Source organism: Cynocephalus volans, chromosome 3 (genome assembly GCF_027409185.1).
Source record: "Cynocephalus volans isolate mCynVol1 chromosome 3, mCynVol1.pri, whole genome shotgun sequence".
NCBI classification, from domain to species: Eukaryota; Metazoa; Chordata; class Mammalia; order Dermoptera; family Cynocephalidae; genus Cynocephalus; species Cynocephalus volans.
Genome location: NC_084462.1, coordinates 76,342,668 through 76,360,344, shown reverse-complemented (window position 1 = coordinate 76,360,344; position 17,677 = coordinate 76,342,668). Strand labels below are relative to the sequence as shown.

Sequence of the window (17,677 nt, the reverse complement as noted above, 5' to 3'; positions counted from 1 at the left end):
AAATCTCATCTAACAGGAGCCTCCATATATTATCCTTTTAATATGATAGCAGAAACAAGATTATGAGAAATGGTATATTAGTTATCTATTACAGCTTAAAAGAACAAACATTTATTATCTCATGGTTTCTGAGGCTCAGGAATTCTGTAGGCTTCAGACAAGAGGTTGGAGTTATCTAAAGGACTCTCTGGGGCTGGAGGAAATGCAGCCAGCCCTATGTATCTGTGGGTTCTACATCCATGGATTCAACCAATTGCAGATAGAAAATATTCAGGAAAAAAATTGCATCCGTACTGAGCATGTACAGACTTTTTTTCTTGTCATTATGACCTAAATAGTAAATATAACAACTATTTACGTAGCATTTACATTGTATTAGGTATTATAAGTGATCTAGAAATGATTTAAAGTATAGGAGTGGATGTGTATAGGTTATATGCCAATACTACACCATTTTATATCTGAGACTTGAGCATCCATGGATTTTGGTATCCTCATGAGGTCCTGGAACTCATTCCCCGTGGATACTGAGAGACTACTGCATAAGCATTTAATGATAAAAATTCACCTCTCTATTCCCTTCTCAGAGACTTTGCTTCAACAACTATCCTTATTCTCTCCTGCCCCACCAAGTTTTCCTTTTACTGAATCATTCCCATCTTCATACAAACATGCTGTTGTAGTCCATACCATAAAAAAGAAAAAAAGAAAAGAAAAACACCCTGTCTGCCCTCACATCCTACTAAGGCTATCCCATTTCTCTACAATATCTGTAGTGTATGTGCTGTGTTTACTTCCAAAAATGGTTCATTCACTTGTATGACAGATGGCAAGAGTCAGTCCTCTAGCTGGTGGGTGGCAAGAGGCCTCACTTTGTCACCACATAGGCCTCTCTATAGGGTTGCTTGAGTATCTTAATGTCATGGCAGTTAAGGTCATGACAGTTGGCTTCCCCCAGAGCAAGTGATGAGAGAGCTCGCACGCAAGCGCCAAGCAGAAGTCACATACTATCACATTTGCCATATTCCATATGTAACATAGGACCTGATACGATGTTGGAGGGATTACAAAGAGTGTTCCAGTGATTCATGTCCTTTCCACATGCAGTATACACTTAACCTCCTGCCAAGTCCCCCAGAAGTTTTATCCCACTATAGCATCAGCTCAAAGCCCAGTATCTTATCATCTAAATCAGGTTCAAGTGCGAATGAGGCTCCTTGGGGGTAGTTCCTTAAGTACAGCAACTCAAGTTGATCTTAAGACCTGTGAACTAAAAATAGGTTATTTGTTCCCTACATGTGCAGCATAAAATGGCACAAGAGAGCTAAGATAATTACTATACACCCTTCTGCTTAAAACGTGGAGAAATGGAAGACATACAGGAGTCCTTGGCAATTCTGAAACCCAATTGGACATAGATTGGCAGCTCCTTGATTAGTACTCATGGCTTAGGAATAATTCTTGGCTCTTGGCTATGTTCTCTGGTCTCTTGGTTCTGCCCTTTTTCGTGAAGGGCAGCGTGTGTTTCCAGCTGAATGGTTTTCTCAGCCTGCTTTCTGCTTGTAGAAGTTCGGGGGTCCAAAGGCCTCTTTGTTCCCTCTCTGTACTTTCAGTCTAAGATAGCTGTGTCTCTGCGAATATAATTTTCTTTTTTAATGTTTTGAGTATCCTGCAAATCTCGTTGGAATTCATGCCGGTAAACAAAAGCCACACCCCCGAATCCCTTGAAAATTAATTCTTCTCTAACTTGGGATTCTGCTCAGACAATTGGAGAAAACACTGTTAAGCTTCTAATAAGCCCTATTGTTTAAATTGTTTTCTAAGGCACCATCTGGGTTCTTTCTAAAGTCTTAAGAAAGGATTTTGTAGTCACACCCTCAATTTCATCTTTAGATTATGTTCTCCTAGAAGTGCCTTTGATTTTATCTTTGCCTCTAAGCCATTTCTTAATTTTAGCCTATTGCCATCTGAAGAGTCTGGGAATTTTTATTTATTTATTTTTTTCAAAAAGATGACCAGTAAGGGGATCTTAACCCTTGACTTGGTGTTGTAAGCACCAGGCTCTCCCAAGTGAGCTAACTGGCCATCTCCATATAGGGATCCGAACCCTTGGCCTTGATGTTATCAGCACCACACTCTCCCAAGTGAGCCACAGGCCGGCCCAAGTCTGGGAATTTTTAAACCATCAATTATTGATACCTTTTAATTTAATAGTCCTTCCTTTAGCTTATTTCTCTCTTGCATGTTGGTATAAGCAGCAAGAAGACTCCAGCAGGTACATTCAACACTGTGTTTGGAAATCCACTTGGCTAGATCACCCAGTTCATTTAGCACATTTTCTACTTTGTATGTTACTGCAGGTGACATGTTGCCAAACTTTCTGTCACTACATAACAAGAATCCCCTTTCCTCCAATCTCCAATAAGATTTTCCTTACTTTTCCTTAAGTCCATGATTGAGTTTGGATGTGTTGTCCCCTCCAAATCCCATGTGGAAATTTGATCCCTAATGTGACATTGTTGGAAACTGAGTCATGGGGGCAGATCACTCATGAATGGATTAGTGCTCTCCCTGGGAGGGGAGATTAATGAGTGAGTTCTCGCTCTATTAGTTCGCACAAGAGCTGGTTGTTTAATAGACCCTGGCACCTCCTCTCTCTCTCTTGCTTCCTCTCGGCATGTTATCTGCTGCCTGCCGCTTTCCACGACGAATAGAAGCAGTCTGAGGCCTGTGCCAGATGCAGCTGTCCCAGAATCGTAAGCCAAATAAACCTATGTTCTTTATAAATTACCCAGTCTTAGGTATTTCCGTTATAGCAACACAAAACAGACTAAAACAGTCCAAACTGCATTCTCCTCAAAGTTTAAACAGTTTCTTCAAGGCTTTTCAGGTTTTCACTAACACTATTCTTCAATATTTTTCCAATTTCCAAATCCACTTGTATATATGGTTTTTTAGTATATTTACTAGATTGTGCACCCATTTCTGCTATCCAATTCCAGAACATGTTTACCCAAAGAAGAAACCTTATACCCATCCTTCTGGCCCCAGCAACTAGCAATCTACTAATCTACTTTCTATCTCTCTGGATTTGTCTGTTATAGATGTTTCATATAAATGGAATCATGCAATATGTGGCTTTTTGTGTATGACCTTTTTCATTAAGTATAGTGTGTATTAGTTATCTATTGCTGCATAACAACTATCCCTAGACTTATTACCTCACAGTTACTGTGTTTCAAAAGTTTGGGAGAAGTTTCGCTGGGTGATTAGAGCTCAAGATGTCTCATGTAGTTGCAGACAAGATGTCAGCAAGGGTTTAGGTCATCTAAAGGCTTGATTGGGGCTGGAATATCTGATTTCAAGATGGCTCACCCATGGGATTACAGGCAAGAGGCCTCTTACTTGCTGTCTTTTGGAAAGAGATCTGTTTCTTACTGCATGGGCCTCTCTATGGGTCTGCTTGACTATATTATGGCTTCCCTCAGAGCAAGTGACTGAAGAGAAAAGGCAAAAAACAATGCCATTTATAATCTATCTTTGGAAGTCACATGCCATCACTTATGCCAGATTCTTTTTTTTTTTTTAAAGATGACTGGTAAGGGGATCTCAACCCTTGGCTTGGTGAGCACCACGCTCAGCCAGTGAGCCAACCAGCCATCCCTATACAGGGTCCGAACCCGTGGCCTTGGTGTTATCAGCACCACACTCTCCCAAGTGAGCCATGGGCCGGCCCACTTATGCGAGATTCTATCGGTCACAGAAACCAGCCCTGATTCAGTGTGGTAGAGGACTATACAAAGGCATGAATACCAGAAGATGGTGATCACTGAGAGCCGTCTTGGAGACTGGCTCCACAAATGGCTTATTGTAGTGTTAACATATTGGGAAATTTTTGTTTTAACAGCCATAGATAGCATATACTGGAGATTACCAGTATGCCACTAAGTTCAGGAAAATTCAATAAGAAATCCAAGTTTTTGTATACTCTAATAAAAGAAGAATTTTCTATAGTCATGAGCCTTGTTTCTTCACTTTCCACTTTAATCTATAAAAGTAAATAGATGGATATCTCTGAGTTGGTTGAAGTATAAAGAGAGCAGCTCCCTAAATCAGATCCATTTCATCTCCTTATTTCTTTCTGGCTTCTCTTGATCTCCAGGTCTTGCATTCATGTTTGTCAAATTTTTCAACCTATGTCCTCTTTGATAAACATAAAAATACCATGCCTTCCTTTAATGTCATTTTGAATTTAAAATAAGCATTAAATATTGTGATTAAAAGAAAATCAAATTAGTGGTAATTTTTTTTAAAGTTTCTGATATTAATAGGTACATCTTTTTAATTTGATCATGTAATATCAATACAAACTTTTAAACCTTTGCACAGAGACCACAGAATGAAAGACCAACTGCCTGTAGCACCTAACGAGGTGACATTTAAATTAGGAGAGAAGAATGAGAAAAGAACATTATCTGGGCATCAGGGAGAAGTGCAGTGTGGCTTAAATTATAGATGCAGGAGGATCCACAAAGTATGAAGAGCCCTGTGAATTTAGTGAGTGCACTGTGAACAAGGCACCTACTTTAGACTAGTTATTTTAAATCTTTTTTAGGATTTTTGTTGAAACTCTAAGAGCAATGAACCTTTTCAGAAAATGGGCCAATATACAAATGTTAAGGGGGCACAGACACCCAATTAAGAATTTCTATTTAGATATTTTTACCACAATAATTTCTATTCTTTCTTAGCTAATACTGTTAGAAACAGTATTGATAAATCTCCACCTCTCCCAGATTGGTATTGATGGTATGGCTGATCCTTAATATTAGGGAAAAGAACTCAAGAGAACTTGACAAAAGTTTCTTGTGTTTTTGTTCTTTTTACTGAAATTTACAACTTGTCAAGGTGATCACTGGCTACAAATGATCTGCCTTACTTTTCTTGTATTAAATTGATCTTTATTTTGTAAAACAAAACAAACAAACAAAAAAAGACTAGATTCACATGACAAACACCATATCCCCAATACTCAGATTTTAAAACATTAACATTTAGTCAAATTATTTTCATTAAAAAGATAATAAAGCATACAACTGAAGACCCCTTTACCACCCAAAGTCCCACTCCTTTTGCCAAGCAGGCAACTGCTATCAGGAATTGGTGTATATCCTCCCAGTTCATTGTATAATACTTTCACAGCTATATATATATATACGTATACATATCTAATACATAGTATTATTATTATTTACATCTATATGAATAGTACCATAATACATGTTTTCTACATTCCCTTAAATTTAACATTGTTTTTGTGATCTGGTCAAGTTGATACATATAAATCCAGTTTATTGTAACTGCAATATTATTTCATTATATCACTATATTATATTGCACTATCCATGCTCTTATTGATGGATGTTTTTTACTGTTGTTGGCAATGCTGTAAGGAACATCCTTTTCCTGGGTTGAACATATGAAATTGCTATTTTTGTAGGTCAAAAGCACTTTATGGGCAATTTTATGTGGTTGAACCTAATTCTGTGGTTTGTGTGCTGACACTTTAACATCTGACTTTTGACTATATGATGGATGAAAAATGGCATCTGATTATTTTTATTTGCATTTACCTGTTAATGAAATTAGACATGTTTTCATATGTTCATTGGCCATTTGTATTTTTCCTCTATTATAAATCTTCCACTTATAGTCTGTGCTTATCCAGACCAGGGAAAATAAAGCATTTCTTTAAGATTGATTGTGGACATGTTCATGGATTAGGGAATGGGTAACTTTGGTAAATATTGGAGTTCTCCCAAAGTGTAGCAAATTGCTTAATGGTTACAATTTCCTCCCATTACATTGTGCATGCAACTTTGCAGTGTGATTTTGCCACTCTTTCCATCCCAAGGTGGAGCTGTTTCTCCATTCCCTTGAATCTGGGCTGGCTTTGTGGCTTGCTTTGACATTTAGAATGTGGTAGAAATGATGTTGCACAAGTTCTAGAGCTTAGGCTGTCAGAGGCCTTCAAGCTTCCATCTTCACCCCCTGAGAACACTACCCCAAGAATGCTATGTAAGGAAGCCAGACTAGCCAGACTAGCTTACTAGAGGCCAAATGGAGATTGAGTTGCCCCAGCTGCCAGCTAGCAGCAGCCGTCAGACATGTAACTGAAGCCATCTTGGACCTTCCAGTCCAGTTGAGCCTCCAGCTGAAGGCAGCTGCGCGAGTGAACCTAGGTGAGACCAGTGGAGTAACCAGCCAGCCCACAAAATAATGAGAAATAATAAATCACCATTTTAAGGCACTAAATTTGGGAGTGGCTTTTTTAATAGCAATAGTTAGCACAACTAAGATCTGGTATGGTAATGAAATGAGGAAATAATTTGGGGAAAAAAACAGAACTTGAAAGTACTTGATTTAGAATAGACGAGATCCTTTTTTACTTAAAAAACATTTACAGAGCACTTACTGTGTGAAAGGAATTGTGCTAAGCAATTTGCATGTTACTTCATTTTTATCTTCAAAACAATCCTAGTAAGTAGAAATTATTATCCTAATTCCTCCCAAGGTCACTAGAACTTGTTCGAAACTCAGCTATATCTGACTCTAAAGCCTGCTTTAATCATTATCCTGCCTTCCCATAAAAAAGCATCTCAAAATTTATCAATCCAATAAAAATCACACTTCACACTTAGTGGCAATTTTATCAATGTAGTGTTTAGTTAAAAGAAAAAAAGTCACATAAAATGAATAAATTTAAATATATATTGGGATTTTTAACTAGCAAATCTGGCTGCAAATAGAGAAATATACACAATTTCAAGTTAATACAACAAGACAGGTGACACAGTAGAGTTATGCTCTTACACACCCTCTCTGATCTAAACATATAGCATGATATGTAAAATGTGAAATAAGAAAATTAAAGACATTCATGGATACAAAGTACTGAGCAGAGCTGAAGGTAAGTGTTTGCTGTGCTGTGGGTCCAGAAAGCAGTGGCAGCACCAATTTCTGTTCCTATAGAATAATCCAGACTAAAACTGTTTCCCTAAGAAAAATTTAAAATACAGGTTTTAAACTAATCCTGACAGGACTATTCTCCCTCATTTCTTTCCGAAGTGTGGTTTTACTAGGCAAAAAAGACCTGGTAGAGCAGGGAAGAAGTGAGCCAGAATAGGTAGAACAGAAATAAACTGATTAAATTTGCTATTCTGGCATACCCTTTGTTTTTGTTTTTTTCTGGCATATATTTGAAACAAGATTCAAAGGCTATTTAAGTGTGGATCCATAGCAAACACCATGACTTGATATAATTCTTTATGCTTACAGTTGTAAAAATGTAGCTATAAAATTCTAAAAGGATACAAGGTGAGGTCCTTATTCTACAAAAGTTATCCTTCTTCTTTGTAAAATGTAATAATGAACTCTAATCCTTCCAGACAAAGATTTAAGGTTTTTTCCATTGAAAATTACAAAGATATAATTTCCAGAATCTGTTTCCAAATCTGGTGTAAAATTTTACAACTTTATATTTTGGGGTAGGCAGAATAATGACCCCTAAAGATATTCACATCCTAATCCCCAAAACATGTAAATATGTTACCGTACATAGCAAAAGGGATTTTACAGATGTAATCAAATTAAGGACCTTAAGATAGGAGATTATCCAGAATTATCTGGGTGGGCCCAATGTAATCACAAGGGTCCTAATAAGAGAAAGGTGGGGGTCAGTCAGAGGAGATATAAGGATAGAAGCAGAGAGGTCAGAGTGATGTGAGGCCATGATCCAAGGAATGTAAGCAGCCTAAAGAAGCTGGAAAAGACAAGATTCTCTCCTAGAGCCTCCATAAAGAATGCAGCTCCACTGACACCTTGATTTTAGCCCCCAAGAGATCCATTTTGGACTTCTGACCTCCAGAACTATAAATAATAAAATTTTGTTGTTTTTAAGCCACAGAATTTGTGGTAATTTGTTACAGCAGCAGTAGGAAACTATATTTCAACTATTTTTAACCATATTTCTAATAATGGAGTGTTTTGTTTTTAAAAAAAAAACCAAATAAGAAGGAATTCTAGGAAGACAGTAGCTTATTCTAGCTTCTTTCCTTCTCAAACTCCTCAGTAATCAGCTATACAAATCACAGTCACAATGATACATAACTCTTACAATCAAAATGGCAAAAAACTTAGAGGTTAATATTTATTAATGGAAGAGATGAAGAAGAGTAGTACTACCTTCATATATTGCTGGTGGAAAGCAATCTGGCCATCATCTGTTAAAATTAAAAATACATTTACCTTTCTAACAAACGATCCCACTCCTGGAAATTTATCTCAAGAAATAAAAGTGCCATTATTAATTGTGGTACTTCAATACATATTAATTACGGTTTTCCATACTTGAAAATGTTACTCTAAGTGAAAGAAGCCAGACACAAAAGGACATATTATGATTCCATTTATATGAAATATCCAGACTATTATGCACCATTAAAAAGAATTAGAGGGCCTGCCCGTGGCTTACTCAGGAGAGTGTGGTGCTGATAACACCAAGGCAATGGGTTCGGATCCCTATATAGGGATGGCCGGTCCGCTCACTTCAGAGAGCGTGGTGCTGACAACACCAAGTCAAGGGTTATGATCCCCCTTACTGGTCATCTTTTTAAAAAACAAAAAAAAGAATTAGAGAATGAAGTCGGACCCGTCTCACACAATATGTAAAAATTACTTTAAAATGGACCAAACCTAAATGTAAGAACTAAAATTATAAAACTTTTAGAAGAAAACAGGTATGAATTTTCATGACCTGGGATTAGGCAATGATTTCTTAGATATGACATAAAAAGCAATTAACAAAAGGAAAAAATAAATTAGACTTCATAAAAATTAAAAATGTTTGTGTTTTAAAGGACAAAGGTGAAAATACAAGCCACAGAATAGAAGAAAATATTTACAAATATACATATAGGAGACTTGTGTCTAGAATATATAAAGAACTCTTGCAACTCAACAATAAAAAGATAAACAACCCTATTGAAAAATAGGCAAAAGATCTGAATTAGACATTTCTCCAAAGATATATAAATGGCCAATAGGCACATGATAAGATGCTCTACATCATTAGTCACTAGGGAAATGCAAATCAAAAACACAATGAAATAATACTTCACACACACTAGGGTGTCTATAATGAAAAAGACAGACAATAACAAGCATTGGGGAGAATATAGAGAAATTGGAACCCTTGTGCTTTCCTGGTAGGAATGTAAGATGGTGCAACCTCTTTGGAAAACAGGCAATTCCTCAAGAAGTTTTATACAGAATTACCACAATAACCCAGCAATTCCACTCCTAATTATATATCCAGGAGAATTAAAAATATATGTCCACACAAAAACTTGCACATGAATGTTCATAGCAGCACTAACCGTAATAGCCAAAAAGTGAAAACAATCCAAATGTCCATCATCTGATGAATGGATAAACAAAATCTTGTTTATTCTTACAAAAGAATATTATTCAGTCATAAAAAGAATGAAGTACTAATACATGCTATAGCATAGATGGCCCTTGAAAATGTTATGCTAAGTGAAAGAGGTCGGACACAAAAGGACATATTATGATTCCATTTATATCAAGTATCCAGATGAGGCAAATCCATGGGGACAGAAAGTAGATTAGTGGTTTCTAAGGGCTGAGAGGGAGGAAGAATTGGAGTGAATGCTAATGGGTATGGAGTTTCTTTTTGGGATAATGAAAATGGGCTGGGATTAGATAGTGCTGATGGTTGCACATCCTTGTGAATACACTAAAAACTACTGAATTTTACACTGTAGAAGGTTGAATTTTAGGTATCTGAATTATACATACATATATATATGTGTGTATATATATGTATATATATGTGTGTATGTGTACATATATATATATCAAAAAATAAAATTAAAAAAAAGTTTATCGGATGACTTACAGGGGCAAACCAGAAACAAAATCATCTGTTATCTGATCAGGTCAGAGACCAAGAATTGCATTTTATTTTTAGCTAACTTTATGTAACTGTTTTTTCCATTTATGGGCAGTTTCCTTTAAAAATACATTTACGTAAAAAAAATGAAGTCAATATAAATAGTGTTAAAAATATTCAGTAAGGAATAATGTGGCTGACCATGAAGTTTGGGAAAGTCCTAATGTCCTATTAAGCATTTTTCAAACCCAGTAACTGTCTAGATTAATAATGAAGTAACACTTCATACACCATTCCGTTCCCAGTGCCAAGTAACTTAACCCTTAGATGTGTTCTTTAAAGTACAATACTTTCTTTTAACCCTATTTCCGAGGGAATTTTCAGGGATTTGCCCTCTAGATTAGTTTTCATCATAGGTTTTACTCTTTCTTTATCAAAAGCTATCATCCCCACATAAATCCAAGGCATTACACTGTGATTGTTACTGCACTAAATATGTACTTATATAAATGTTCCCATAGTTATAATAGCAAAACTATCTTTCAAATTAACAAATAATGGACTTCTTTACACTTGTAATAATTTAGTCCCATTCATAGCAATTTGTAAAAGGACTGAAAATCAAATATTTAGAGTTTCTACTCTTGAAATGAGATGAAAACTAATCAGAATACATTTTTAAATGTTTAAAACCAAATTCACATACACAGTATATTAAAATGTATAGCACACTCACATACTTAAAAAAAAGAAAAAAAGGAGAATTTGCCCATAATCAAAACTTTATTGAAAAACTGACACCAAAATAGGAGATCACTGTTTTTTACCTTAAAAAATCAAACATAATTACATTATCTTGATAGTGTAACTAGAATTACTAAATTTATTATAAGGCTTTCTGTGAGATAACACACGTTCAGGAAGTTGTGTGGATCATTAGTGTTGCTTTCTTCTAAATGAACACCCTGCAAAGGAATCACGAGAGTATATTAAACAGAAGTCTATTCTATCTTAGGTATAATTTTAGAGACAAAAAGTATTTTAAGTAAAACCTTAAGTTTTAGGAACCTTAGATTAATATTCATATATACATTATTTTTCCTTTTATACCAGAAATTTGCTATAAAAAATCTGTTATATCTGAGTTTATTCTGATATGACTATAACTGTCACTCCTCTTTCTCAAATGCCGTAACGGAGTCTGTTAAAGACCAATGAGCCTGAATCCAACAGTTAGAACTGTTTTATGCAAGCTGTCAGAAGATGCACTCTTAATTTTAGGAACTACTCTAAATAGTTTTCCCAAGAAAGTAATTTCGATTAGAGTTCTTTTCAGATCTATTAGGAAAACTCTGGTACAGAGGCACCCTTTGAACCATCTGTCAGAATATGGGAACAAAATTCCAAGATCACAACATGACATAAAGGTTTCAGAAATCTTTCAAGTACACTTTAAGAGCAATATTACTCATAAATATTGTAAGCTGACTTCCTACTTAGATCTCACCAGGTCATGCCAAATAGATCTTGGATTTGCTGCCAATCCACTTGTAACTCTTCCAGTGAAAACAACATGGAATTCACAGGTCCCCAAAATATCAAAAGCAAATTTCAAATATGATTATGGAATTGTAAATCTACAAGTATTACTATGGAAAACTATATACATAATTGTTTTTTTCCTTACTGCAGTAAAGTGAAAAAGGAATTAAAATTAGATTTTTATATTAGCCATTAAGTAGTTGCTCATAAAAATTTATGAATTTTAATTTATACAGATTTTAATTTACACAGACAACTAATATCTGTTGCTTAGCTGGCAAACTATCTTAAGTCATACATACCAAATATATATTAAACAAAATATTTACAAGAGAAATTTTTAAATCCTATGGTATTAAAAATCCCTAAGTCCTACTCTAAGTAGTTATTCTTTTGCTTTCATGCTGATTCATTTTTAACTTATTTCAAGTTATGCAAACTAAGTGAATAAATACAAAAGAATTCGGTGTTCCAAACTAAGAAAAATAATAAAGGATTCAGTTGTAAAGTCAAGAGTATAAACTTATCCAACTGAACAGGGTATTCTACTGAAATAGCACACAATGGAAGATAAAAATTATTTTGGTAATCATGAATTTAAAATTTCTCTAAACTTTTTGTAAAGATGGAGGCATTAATAATCATAAAATCTTATTCATGGGTTGGAAAATGCTAAATGATATACCTTCTGTGAGTCTGGCCTTTCCTCCTGTAGGCTGGCACAACACTGTTGAACAACCTACACAAAGAACCACTGTCTGAGCATGGCTGAAAACCGTGGTAATCTTGTAGCAACCTAAAAAGATAGGTAGTATTAAAAGTGAAAAGCAGAAGAAAACATAGCACCTACTCAACATATTTCTAGTAATATGTAAAAGTAAGTCGTTTACATATTTCCTGTAAAACGTTAAGAACTTTAGTGCTGTGCAACAGCAAGCAACATACATAACATAACTTTTCTAATAGCCACATTAAAAGTTTATTTTAAGATAATATATTTTATTGAACTTAATATTCCCAAAATATTCTCATTTCAACATACAATCAATAAGTTTTTTTTTTCATGGTACATCTTCAAAATCCAGTGTGTAATTTATATTTAAAGAACATCTACATTTTGACTAGCTACATTCCAAGAACTCAGTAGCCACATATGGCTAATGGCCACCACACTGGGCAACACAACTTTAGACTGAAGTATCAACAACTTACTTTTCATTGCACCATGGAAAAAAAAAATCATCTGGACAGCTTAAAGACTTAGTAAGACAAATATCATATCTCCTTTGGGTGCCCATCTTCACCTCCCCCAACCAATGTTTCACAATGTTTTGAGTACGATGATCACGAAAATGTCTCATGATATTTCCAATTCAGTAATCTCACTTGAATTCAACAGAGGGTCCTAAAGTATCTAAATATACACACCACATTAACAATTAAGATTTGAAATTTTACCTGGACATTTCACATCCATAAAATAAGAATTTGGACTTTGAACTAGCCGTTTCTTTTTATGTTTTTTCTTTTCCTCTTCCAAGGACGGATGTAGTAAATCTCTAGCCAACTGAATAAAAAAGCATATGATTACTACTGTAATTAAACCACAATGCTGGCACACTTAACCATACGTGAAATATACATGCAAAGACAGGAATAACGGTCATACTCGGCAGAGGCAACAGTTGAGATGTTAACGTTATTTTTAAAAGCCTGTTCATAACTTTCTATCAATACTTTTTATAATGCTTGCGTTCAGAAAGTCCCGATAAAAGGGCTTTATAACGATCAGGACACATGTGGTAAGGTGAACTGTGTTTCTCTTTACTCAACTGAATGAGTCTTCAATAAAAACAAAACTGTAGTGCTAAGAACGTGACCCCGACCCTGGACTCGCTGAGAGTAGAAATCGCTGAAGCAGTCCAGGGAACGCCAACGCCAGGATGACTTCTGCCCCCAGGGTTCAACATCTGATCTGACAGAACTCTAAGTGGCTGAGGCGTGACCGTCCTCGATGGAATTAATCTATAAAGCAACTGCGAAGAGTTTTTAAAGAGGAAACAAGCAGGAAATCGCTTCCGAGAGAAAACAAGTGTGCGAGTACAGGAAAGCAAAAAGACCCCAAAGATTACAGCTTCGTGGGCTCCCCCCAAAACTAAAACAGGTAAGTTACCCAGGGAGCTGTTCCCCTCCTAGCCACCAACTCCAGATCGCAGCCCAGGCGGCTCCACGCCCGTGCAGGGCCCGCCACGCCGCGCTGCCCGGACAAGTCACAACAAGCCCGCCACGCGGGAAGGAGCCGCCGCGCCACGTTCCGCAGGGAGCCCCATGGGCCCCGGGAGCCGTCGGCTCACCCGCTCCCTGTACCCCTCGACAGAGAAGCCCCAAACAAGCCCAGAGCTCGAAATAAACAACTCACAGGCATGCTGATCTTTTCGCAAACCCAGCCCGTCCAGGTCTCTCAGACGACACCCCAACCGAGCCGCAAGCGATCTGGCGCTCGGCATCAACTTCCGGGATAGAGGAGGCTGGGAGGGGCGGAGCGGCGGGCGGGCCCGTCTGCTCTAGGCGCTCCTCTCGGTGGTGGTGGGGGACGTCCCAACCAGGTCAGATGTCCTGGGCGAAGGAAGATTCCAAGGGTGGCGACGATAAGAGTGCTCCAAATCCTGCGAACTAGTGGTGCCCGGGGTCGGACCCAGGCGGTTGTATGTCAGGCCGGGGAGCCGTCTCGGGCTCAGGCCGCAGAGAGAGAGCGCCCGCGGCCAGGGGTCCTTAAAAGTGGGAGAGAGGAAGGGGGATGGCCAGTTAGCTCAGTTTGTTAGAGCGCGGAGTTGTAACACCAAAGTCAAGAGCTTGCTTGGATCCCTGTACCTGCCAGAGAGAGAGAGAGAGAGAGAGAGAGAGAGAGACACACACACACACACACACACACACACACACACACACACACACACACACGAAAAGAAAAAGTGGAAGAGGGGGACAGAGGAGAGAAAAAGAGATGTGATGGAAGAAGGCTCTGAGAGGTGCTATGTTGCTAGCTTTGAAGATGGGAAGAGGTGGGGCCGTGAGCCAACGAATGTGGGAAGCCTCTAGAAGCTGGAAAAGGGAGGGAAATGTATTCTGAATCCCCTAGAGCCTCCGGAAAGAAACACCTCAGTTGTAGCCCAGTCAGATTTCTGAAATACAGAACTGTATGATAATAAATTTTTGTTTTTTTAAGCCATTAAAGTTATAGTAATTTGGGCCGAGCCGGTGGCGCACTCGGAAGAGTGTGGCGCTGGGAGCGCAGCGATGCTCCCACCGCGGGTTCGGATCCTATATAGGAATGGCTGGTGCGCTCACTGGCTGAGTGCCGGTCACGAAAAAGACAAAAAAAAAAAAAAAAAAGTTATAGTAATTTGTTACAGCAACGATAGAAAACAAATACAATAATGAAGACCCATGTACCCACCACCCAGCTCTGTCAAATCTTAACATTCAATACTCCCTCCACCCAATTTTTCATTATTAAACAACACAGTAGTAAACATTCTTGTAGGAAAGTTTTTGTGTACCTCCTTGATTATTTTCTTAGGATAAATTTCCAGAGGAGGAATTGCTGAGTCAAAAGTTACTCACATATTAAGGTTTAAAGCATAAACTGCCAAATTAACCTTCAAAAAAGTCAAATCAATTTACATTTCAGATGTAAAGGTATGAGAATTCCCCTTTCTTTGCACCCTTGACAGTACTGGATAGTTTGTTTTTCCCAGTCTTAATCAATCCAGAAGAACTATAAAGTATTTTGTCATATTTCACTGTTGCTTTAATTAATATTTTTCATGTGCTTATTGGCTATTAGCACTTTTCTATTGAGATGGCCATCTATTTCTTCTTTATTTCTTCTTCTGTATTAAGAATATTAACCATTGATCATATACATTGCAAACATTTTTCCCAACTTACTTCCTATTCATTTTATGTTTGGTAATTTTATTAATCATACCGGTTATTAATATCACATATTCACATGCACATAGACACATATTTCAAGTCTGTTCGTTTTTGCGTTTTGCTATTGTGCTTAGACAGGCCTTGGTCACCTTCGGGTCAAATAAATATTTGCCTGTGCAGATATTTTCTTCTTCTAATTCTTTTGTTGTAATATTTATTCTTTAACTTTTTAATTAACCTAGAATTTATTTTGGCACTTAATGTGTAGTAGGTCTCAGAACAATTTCTAATGATCAGGCCTAATTCTTCATTTCTTTAACCAATGCCCAGTATAGTGTTAAAACCCTTCAGCCTCTCAGACACTCAGGAGAAGCATGTGAAATACAACTCCTGAGGTCAAGAAGACCCAGACTCTACTTACAACTCTACCTCCTCCTCCAAAGCTCAATTTCTCCTAAAATGTCCCCAGGCCACTGCACTGATTGCAGATGAAGGGGCATGCATCCCTCTGCCTTGGCAGACTGTTCTCAGGGATCCTGCAGGAGGAGCTCTCACCTGGCTTCCCAAAGACCTGTAAAGTACCAGTTGTTGTTCTGTTTATTGCCCTGAGAACTTTCCAGCTGTTCTGTCTGGCCAGGTCTAAGAAAGTGCTGATGAAATCTCCTATTTGGTGCCTGGCTCCCTTCACCGCAGAAGTGTATAGCCATCTCTACTCCCTTGTACCTTTACCAACTTCAGACTCTGGGGAAACTCACAGGTGTGCAGACAGGTTAAGCCAGGAATCCAACTGGTACTAGATTTCAGGTCCCCAAGAGCTGTTCTAAATAAATCAGATCCCCACCTTTCTCTAGGGCTGAAGTTCTTCAGGCTTGTGCCCATCTTTTTCCAGAAAGATGGTCAGAGGTTTAGTTTTGTTTTTAAGCAATTCATAATGTGAGGAGGGGCCCTAAAGATATCTTTCACACCCCTGCCTATATATTTTTCTGAGAATTTCAGAGAAATCTGTGTCATCAGCAAACTATAACTAGGCTGCATTCTTTTTCTCTTCCTTCTATTATCCACCTGTTGATAGGTTTCAAAGCACTCATGGCTTGTTCTCAACACATACCTGAAATCAGGAGCAACTACTGAAAAGCTGACTCTCTTTTGCATACCAGTCTTCCAACAGTGTCACAACCATTGTCCCCAAAGTGCCAACTGTAGGGTTGCAATCCATCTGTCATTCATGAGGATGCTTGACACTCTCAGGCCATCAATCCATCTGTCATTCATGAGGATGCTTGACACTCTCAGACCATAAGTGGTAAGACTCTCAGATGCAAACTCTGGTGTCATTTCTTTATTTTCCATACCAACTTAATTCCCGACCAAGGCTAAGCCCCCATTGGGCTGGGCTGGCAGAACATCTCACCTCATTGTTGGAAATTGTGCTAGGTTTTCTGCATGTGTTCCCTACCAGATTTGCTCTCCATCCTTCACCCTGCTCTGTGCCCAGGAGGATGTCTTTGATGGGTTACATCAACTGGGTTCCCTTGCCCTCTGGTTTCCAATGGGAGGCATCAGTAGGAAATCAGAGGGCAGAAGAAGAACAATTTTGGGGTATTTACTCCCCTGGATCTATTCTTGATGAGCCATTTTCTCCCAAGCAGCTGTTTCTTTAAAGGCAACAGTTGCTTCAGGTATCCCTTTCTTATAGCTGTCATGAGATTTCCATTACCACTTCCTCTCCTTTTTGCCCTTACAACTGATGGGTGGTATCTTGCAGTCTTTTGTTGGTTTTCATTAACCCTGCCCCAACCTTGTAAACAGTCCCTTCAGGAAACTCGTCATCCATCCCTTTTGAGTGGGCCATCTGTGATCTGCCAGGACCCTAACATGGGGATCCCCCTCCAGGGTGTGCTCTCCTTTCAGCCTGGAAGGCTTTGCAGATAGGGTCCATCTGCTCCTCAGTCATCAGTCCAACCAGGTCACTGCAGGAATGTCTATTGTCCCTGCCTGTGGGATCCTTCAGGTTTGACAGACTGTGGATCCTCCTGTTCTTTGCTTAAAATGGATTTGAGAATCTTAAGGGAGATGGCCTATAATTCTAGCCATGTAAATCCATGCCACTTTGTAGACCGGCAGCATTGGTATCACCTACAAACTTTTTAGGAATATAGACTCTCAGGCCCCACCTGAGACCTACTGAGTCAGAATCTGCATTTTAACCACATTCCATGGTGATTC

General features: G+C 38.0%; 1 protein-coding gene across 3 annotated transcripts; it reads right to left on the bottom strand.

Annotated features, from left to right (window-relative positions):
• Nucleotides 1-10,737: 10,737 nt before the first annotated feature.
• RPS27L (ribosomal protein S27 like) lies at nucleotides 10,738-14,043 on the bottom strand. 3 transcript variants are annotated; one of them, XM_063089539.1, is made up of 5 exons: nucleotides 13,935-14,038; nucleotides 13,349-13,540; nucleotides 12,974-13,082; nucleotides 12,201-12,311; nucleotides 10,738-10,938 (listed from the first exon to the last, which is right to left on the bottom strand). In XM_063089539.1, the coding sequence occupies exons 3-5, from the start codon at nucleotides 12,990-12,992 to the stop codon at nucleotides 10,910-10,912; spliced, it is 159 nt and encodes a 52-aa protein (XP_062945609.1). In that variant the 5' UTR covers nucleotides 12,993-13,082; nucleotides 13,349-13,540; nucleotides 13,935-14,038; the 3' UTR covers nucleotides 10,738-10,909. The 3 variants fall into 3 exon arrangements, with proteins under 3 accessions (XP_062945609.1, XP_062945607.1, XP_062945610.1); XM_063089537.1 differs by lacking the exon at nucleotides 13,349-13,540 and having other exon boundaries at nucleotides 13,935-14,043; XM_063089540.1 differs by lacking the exons at nucleotides 13,349-13,540; nucleotides 13,935-14,038 and adding an exon at nucleotides 13,185-13,201.
• Between the last annotated feature and the right edge of the window lie 3,634 nt (nucleotides 14,044-17,677).

Bases quoted from the DNA above. Each gene is read 5' to 3' on its own strand.
- RPS27L (XM_063089537.1), bottom strand. The intron at 12,312-12,973 runs GTAAAATTTCAA...CTATCTTTTTAG, and splicing joins TATGGATGTGAAATGTCCAG to GTTGCTACAAGATTACCACG. The intron at 10,939-12,200 runs GTATATCATTTA...ATTCCTTTGCAG, and splicing joins AAAGGCCAGACTCACAGAAG to GGTGTTCATTTAGAAGAAAG.